The 7,973-nt window shown below is 47.6% G+C and overlaps 1 protein-coding gene across 1 annotated transcript; it reads right to left on the bottom strand.

Moving 5' to 3' along the window:
- Nucleotides 1-340: 340 nt before the first annotated feature.
- Nucleotides 341-1,450, bottom strand: FIBIN (fin bud initiation factor homolog (zebrafish)). Its single transcript, XM_015425688.1, has one exon. It carries the CDS (start codon nucleotides 1,389-1,391, stop codon nucleotides 726-728), a length of 666 nt encoding a protein of 221 aa, XP_015281174.1. The 5' UTR covers nucleotides 1,392-1,450; the 3' UTR covers nucleotides 341-725.
- Between the last annotated feature and the right edge of the window lie 6,523 nt (nucleotides 1,451-7,973).

Raw genomic sequence — 7,973 nt, 5'->3', positions numbered from 1 at the left:
ACAAAGTAGAATTTTTGCTCACAAGACTCCACAGCTTAGAGGGAACATTGGTGTGGACTGAAGGAACTCTGCATAGGATTGCAACTGTGAGTGCACGAGTCAGATCCGCTGATTAAAAACCTTTTGTCAGAGCGATGCTTGTGATTCATCCGCTAACATATTTTTTTAACAGTTACTTATGTCCTTACCAATGTTCCCTCTAAGCTGTGGAGTCTTGTGAGCAAAAATTCTACTTTGTGAGCTACTGGCATTAAAGTTGTGAGCAAGCAATTTGGCTACTGCATCAATTAGTTTGCTCTGGAGCCCTTCTTCCTGAGTTAAGACAAAAATGTGTGGGCTGGAGGCTAAAAAACTGTGAGCTAGCTCACACTAACTCAGCTTAGAGGGAACACTGGTCCTTACACATTCATGGGAGCCCAGTGCCATCTTAAAAGAAGCATCCCTCCTCTCTTACACAGGAGGGAATGCCTCTTTCTTCTGAGATGGCGATGGCTGTGACGCAGAGATGCGTCATTTAAAAACATTGGGGGGGGGGACTCCCCCCTCCCCCCCCGCTTCAGAACGGTTGGCTGAAGTTTATGGAAGCTTATCCAAATGTCACAAAGCGACGAAATCCCTGGAGAGTCTAGCAGCTGCATCAATGGCTACAGGAAGGGTAGCTTTGGAGAAGAGCGCGCCCAGCAGGGCTCCTCCACGCGGCGGGGAGGGCGCGGGCAGGCAGGCGCTCAGCCTTTCAGGTACTCGGTCTTGAGGCGGCCGAGGCGCGTGCCGTGGCTGCGGACGGTGAGCGCGAGGAGCTCGTACTTGTCCCGGAGGCCGGCCGAGATGGCCAGCGTCTCCTGGAGGAGGGCGCGCGTGTGCACCAGCATGCCCAGGAAGTCGTCGTTGAGGCGGCTCTCCTCGCGGCTCTCGTGCTCCTGCCCTTGCCGGAACTTGTTCTCCAGCTCGCCCAGCGACTTGTCCGAGTTGGCGTAGGCGTCGCCGATCTGCGTGGACTCCCGGCGCAGGTACTTGCCGTAGCTCTCCTCGCCGTCCAGGTCGTAGGAGATGCTCTTGCGGATGCCTTCCAGCACCCGCGCCGCGTCCTCCACCTGCCGGCCCAGGATGGTGAACTCCTCCCGCAGGGTCAGGCTGGGCGCCGCCGCCGCCGCCGCCGGGTAGTTCAGCCGCTGCTGCGCCTCCCCGCCCGCCGAGCAGCGCAGCCGGTCGCTCACCCTGAAGAGCAGCTGGCACTTCTCCGGGTCGTCGTTCTCCTCGTAGTCTCCGTCAGGCACGAAGTAATGGTGCAGCGTCCCGTTGGACATCTCCGGGTACAGCGGCCCGTCGAAGTAGCCGCGGCACAGGCTGGCCGAGCAGCTCAGCAGCCACACCAGGCTCAGCCTGAGCGGCATCCCGACGGCGGCTCCCCGGGCGCAGCGCGAAGGCAGATGAGACCGGGAGGTGCCTCTTGCCCCCCCCCCCAGGCAGAGAAAGTCCTCTGGCTGGAGGGGCGCTTCGCGCGGGGTTTCATTGGGGCCGGTCGGGACGCCCTCCCAAGCTCCCTGAAGTCGAGAGCCCCCTTCTCTTGACAGGACTCTCCGGCACCGGCTCACTCCCTCCTTTGCAGAGCAACTAAAAGGGAGTTGCTTCTGATCTGTTTCTCTGTGGCTTCCCCCAGCCACCTCCACCACTCCCCCCCCCTTCCACTCTCTCCTCTCTTCCAAGCTATTGAAATTTACAAGCGAAAAGAGGGAGACCTAGAGAACCAGCCTCCAGGTTTTAGCTAGATTGACTGAAGCCGCTGCAGCCGCTTCATACTACAACCCCCCCCCCCACACACACACACTACATCTGGATTGGTGGTAATGCGGGAGCTTGGTTTTTGGCCCTAAGATCGTGCTGGCTTGCTCTCTGGTCTCAAATTACACCACTGGTCCCATCACTTATGCAAAAGTTCAAATACCAAGTTTGGAAAGAAGCCTTACGTCCACACAATGTCATTATTAAAGCTACAGTATCATCTCTTTGGGACTAGCAGTTTCACAGTCAGGTGGGGGGAAAATCTCCACAGTTGAGATTTATTGGGGGGGGGTTGGAATCCCAGCAGATTGTTGAACAATCTTGCCATGCTTCTTCAGTTTGGAAAGAAATGTCCACAGTATTTCCTGAAGAAATTCCAAGGGACCCCATTAAATATATATTTTTAAGGCAGACATCTGCTGAAACAGTAGGATTTAGTATGTGCTCTGGGGTTAAAAGCTGGGAAACTGTCTCATCAATTGTTTTTCTTCTTTTTCTTTAAAATGGTTTAAAAATCATTCCATAGGCTTTCTATTTGTATATAGCCTGTACATCAAGACATGGATCGGTACACGGCCATAGGACCCCTTTGGGGGAGTGGTTTTGGTGGCAAGATGAAATCCAAATGACAAAGCCATGGAACAAGCATTTCATACAAATAGGAGCCGTTTCCATGAGATTAGAGTTTAGCATGATCTTCTCACAGATGCCTGTTTGTTATGAACAGAGGCTGAGCTCTGCAAATTAATTAGGGACTACAGGCATCTCTGGGCAGAGCATCTGCTTGGCATGCAGACGGTCCCTGGTTCAATCCTCAGCATCTCCAGTTGAAAGGATCAGATGGGGGATATGACAGATCTCCACCTGAGACCCCGGAGAGCCACTGTCAGTAGATAGTTCTGAGATGGGGACAGTTTCAGAGGGTAGCTGTGTTGGTCTGCGGTAGAACAACAGTAGCACCTTAGAGACAAACCAGCTTTTTGTGGTTATAAGCTTTCGAGAGTTGACGCTTCCTTTGTCAGATACGTAGGGAGCACTGAGCTTTTCCACATGCTCAGCTTACTCCTGATTTTCTTGGCAGTCAATCCACAAGCATTGGAATAAGTGCAGGCACAGTTCTTCCTCATGTCTGCCCTCCCTCTGCATTTTCACAGTGGAGTCAGTTCATTTTCTTCTGCACATGCCTTCAATAATGAGGATTTTCAAGGGAGGGTGCTGACATCATTACATAGCACTCCGTTTTTTGTTTTTGTTTTTTTAAAAGGCACTTAAATATTGATATGTTACTGGATAGTATGTCTCTAGCCCCTTTCTTTGCACAGATATAAGGGAAAAGGCATATATCTGAGAGGGAAGGGGCTAGAGCAGGGATCCCCAACCATTTGAGCCTTGGGGCACCTCTGGAATTGTGACATGGCATGGTGGGCACAGCAGCAAAACGCCTGCTGCAGGAGGCAAAGCCAGCCACAAAATGATTGCTGCAGCTTAATTGCAGTCACATAGTGAACATTCTCGTACGGTGGAGCTAGCTGCTGCCATAGCGACATTTTAAAAAAATTGCATTGCCAATCAATAGCCCTACCTGGCCCCACCCACTTCCTAAAAACACTTGGCAAATATGAGAAAAGGCATCAGCAGGTGCCATGGCACCCCTGGGCACCTTGTAGGGTACCCCAGACTAGAGACTTACTTTTTCTTTTTCTTTTTTAAAAAATGAAAGCTGGGAATTTAGAGAATTTTTCAGAGGCCATTGTGTGATACAGAGTGTTGGATTGGATGCTCCACTGGCTTGATCCAACATAGCTTCTCTTATGTTCTCACATTTTTAGAACCTGCCCTATTGTTACAACACTCCAGTAATACGTTGGTATTTTAGTGTCTTTTTTCAAAAAGAAAAAGAAATCCTTTGTCTTCAGGGCGGGGGGAGGGGGGGAGGAGAGGGAGTGGTTTGACCATGACAGTCTAACCATCGAACAGTGTGCTGGAGGTGGGTGGGTGAAACTAAACCAACAGAAACATTGCATTTGAGGGAAAAGCCAACTCAAAAAATCAGCATTCAGGAAAACACTGAGGTCAAAGTCAAAGTGAAAATTAAAGGCACAAAAATATGTGTGGAAATTGGGGATAAACTGAAGCAGTATGGGCCAGAACTGATGGGAAAAAACCATGCAGACTCTCCAGTGCATATACCCTGAAAATCTTGTTGCTCTCCAAAGTGCTACTGAATTTGAATCTAGCAATTCTGACCTGGATATACTAAGGGTCTGATTCGGTATCAGGTAGTTTTGTTTGTTCTCTGAATCTCCTCACTGGTAAACTCCAACGTTCAGAAGATTCAAATGAATGACAACAGTCCAAATGTGTTATGTGCCTGTGTGTTCCTCTGGTTTCTGCTAAATCAAGCCACCACAATATGGGATGCTGCCATCTGTAGGCAGTCTTACTGATTTGAGGGTTTCAGGCCAGCCCCATTTACTGCAAGTCCTGTGAAATTCACTGTGACTGTTCTGGAATGTGAGCAGCCTTTATAACTCTTCCTTTAAGCCTCAGAACAAGGTTTTAATGGCATAATAACCTTGATAGAAACAAACTGGAAAATTATCTTCTCCATACACTAATTGTAATGAAATAGTTATGAGAATTGACAAGTGGTTCAAAATTACACGCTCTTCAGAATTACAGCTTGCATTTTGTATATTCAGACTTCTAGCCTTAACTGTTTAGTGACTCTGCTGGAGAGTAATATCACTGCTACATCTCCTTGTCATGAGCGTACAACACTTATTGCTCTGAAGCCATTACACTCGATTGACAATGCAGTCTGAAGCAGAGTCATACTTAGAAGGGTAATAGCTGTACCTAGGATTGCACTTTATATTAGAAACAAGGGCATTTAAAGCTGTTTTTTCTAGTTTAGGAATCAAGGTCCAATAATTATTATTTTATTTTGCTGTCCCTGTCCATCCTTCCATGAATGCAAGATGACGGAACTCTACTCTGTTCTTTCGCAAGCACATTCTTTCCATTTGTGGCCAAAAGGTTTAGTCATTGGGTCAACCCAAAGTCTTTTTGGTCTTTCTGCTGGCCACTTCTGTAGGAATCCAGCCAGTGATATGAGGTGTTTATTGTTATTGAGCCTGAAACCTATATGCCTTGCCCGCTTCTGCTTTGCATCATACATGACCTGTATCACATAAATAATAATAATAACCAGGCCAAATTGCAAACAATCATATTGAAAACAGATGTAACTTGATTTGCCTATAGACGAGAAAACCTGAATAAGTGCTCATTTGATTGCAGAATATCTATTAGTTAAGATTGACAAAACCTGATGTGAAAAGGTGAAAAGAGGATAATTTCTCTGGCTAGAAAAAACATGTGCCAGATTACTTTATTCAAAACATTTCTTTTTAAGGAAAAAAAAGCAAACCCTTAATTATGAAGAAAGTATAATATTGTAGTGATGAACTGCACAACTTTAAACCCTCCATGCAGGGGTCATTTCGTAGAAAAAGAGCTGGGGGAACTCATTAGCATAACTCATTAGCATATGCCACACCCCCTGACATCACTGGAAGTGTGTCATAAGGCCACACCCCCTGACATCACCGGACGTGTGTCATAAGGCCACACACCCCGCCCCCAACGGTCCCGGCCGCCGCCGGCCTTGCAGCTCCACTGCCGAGCCCCATGAGGGGCCCGGCGGTGGACCTGCAAGGCCGGCGGGAGTGCAAGGAAGCCCCGCGAAGGCCCTCCCTGGCCGCAGGCAGGCAGGGGTGGGGAGAGGCAGGGAGGAAGCCTCTTCTCCTGCCTCCTCCTGGCTGAATGAGGGCCGGAAGTGGGGCAGCTGGAAGCAGGGGGCGGGGCTTCGTCATGTGCCCCCCTGTACCTCACCCGGGGGAACTGCGATCCCCCGCGATCCCCCTGAAATGACCCCTGCCTCCATGATAAATACAGTCCACCATCCAATGCAGTGGTCCCCAGCCTTTTTTAGCCAGCAGACACCTTTGGGGTTCTGACACAGGGTGGCAGGTGCAACCACAAAATGGCTGCCCAAAGAGGCAAAATGGCTGCCACGGGAGGTGGAGCAAACCACAAAATTTCAGGGAGTGAGGATACGTGTAACTAATAGGAACTCTTCAACATTTCTGGCAGAAGCTCTGCTCAACAGGATGGCTTTTTAAATGAGCATACTGTTTTCTTGCATCAGTCGTGCAGTAAAGATCCTGTGGTGGCAGCTGCTGCCAAAACAATTTATTTTTGAATCTGCAGGGCCAATAAGCTCTCCAGTGACTCATCAGAAGCCCTGCTGGGCAAAAGTTCCATCTGACCCCACCCACTTTCTAAAAACACTGGGCAGATGCCAGAGCAGCTTTCAGCGGGCATTACTGAATCTTGGAGTCACAGGAGATGGGTTGTAGGAAAACACATCTCTTCTAGCAGGATGTTAGCTGGCAAAGTATTGAACAATAACAGGAAGAAATGTAGGGTTTATTATAGGTGAAAAGGATAAATTATCCAAGCAGCTAGCCAACGTATAAATAAGGAACAAGTCAGTTTGGTGACTAGTAGACTTGGTTTCGTGGCAAAAAGTCATTTATTTATTTATTTGATTTATAGTCCGCCCTCCCCTAGACATAGGGCTCAGGGCAGTGAACAGCATTTCAATAAATACATTTACAGTTGGATTAAAGCCAGTAAAACAATAACAAATTCTATAACTATTCAGATGGCTCATAAAACCAATTTTTGTCCATGCCCAGTGAGGGGAGAGGAGAGAGAGAGGAGGCCAGGATTAAGGGGAAAACATTGCTGTCCTCTGCCATAGACCTGGTGGAACATGTCTGTCTTAGAGGACCTGTGGAACTGCATTAGGTCCCACAGGGCACAGGTATCATTAGGTAGAGAGTTCCACCAGGCCAGCACCCGGCCCAAAAAGGCCCTGGCTCTGGATGAGAACCGCTTGGATATCTTTCGGGCCAGGGATCACCAGGAGGTTCTTATGCCCAGAGTATAATGTTCTTCTGAGGGTCTACCAGGAGAGGCAGTCCCATAGATATGTTGGTCCCTGGCCATTTAGGGCCTTAAAGGTTAATACCAGAACCTTGAATCTGATTCGGTATTCAGCCTGTAGCCAATGCAGCTATTGAAGCACCAGTTAGTTGTGTGCTGTCAGAGGGGTTCCAATGAGAACCCGAGCTGCTGCATTCTGGACCAGTTATAATTTCCAGGTCAGTCTCAAGGGTAGTCCTGCGTAGAATGAGTTGCAGTAGTCTAACATGGAGGTGACTGTTGCATGGATTACTGTGGCTAGGTCAGGGTGAGATTCTCACAAAGGAGGAAACATTGGTGACTTTAGTAAAAATAATGTTTGAATTTAAGTTTGCATTTCCTACTGGAACTACCTAGTTTTTGTGTAATACTTAAAAACTGAAATGCAGCATAAGACAGCATGTATGCTGTTTTGCCCCTACCCCAAAGTGGCAGAGGCACAAAGCTAGGTTTCTTTGACAGATGTGATGTGGGGTCATGTCCCATCAATAGTTGTGTGGTATTAGAAATGTCTTCCTGCCAACCTAGCAGTTCGAAAGCAAGAAATTGCAAGTAGATAAATAGGTACCATTTTGGTTGGAAGGTAACAGTGTTCTGTGCGCCTCAGCGTCTAGTCATGCTGGCCACATGACCACGGAGACGTCTTCGGACAGTGCTGGCTCTTCAGCTTGGAAATGGAGATGAGCACCACCCCCTAGAGTTGGATTCGACTGGCTTTCGAGCAAGGGAAACCTTTTTATAGAAATATCTGCCAGGTGAGAGACACTGGCCAGCACTGTGCTGCAATGATTGCAGTTTTTCCTGACAAATCGCTGTTTAAAACAGAGTTACCCTACACAGGCTAGGAATGGCCAGCTGAATTCCAAAACTATGGCCACATTGACCATTCTGATTTCCTCCAAATTGATTGTATAATTTATTTGACTACAGAGCATCTTATTAAATCTGATGCATTACATGTCAGTAAGCCTTTCTTGGGTTTACTTCCAAGTAAACATGCAAAGGATGAGGCTACAAACCTGAAACAAAACAAAAAAATTACATTATACAACGTTGCTCACTCGATCTTGTTTGGAGCTGTACCAAGTAAATTTATTGCATTTTTTAATTTTATTTAACCTTCGATTTCATATATTGCC

Source organism: Gekko japonicus, unplaced genomic scaffold (assembly GCF_001447785.1).
Source record: "Gekko japonicus isolate JY-2015 unplaced genomic scaffold, Gekko_japonicus_V1.1 scaffold1316, whole genome shotgun sequence".
Lineage (NCBI taxonomy): Eukaryota > Metazoa > Chordata > Lepidosauria > Squamata > Gekkonidae > Gekko > Gekko japonicus.
Note: the sequence above shows the minus strand (reverse complement) of the source record. Positions and strands in the feature narration are given on the sequence as shown.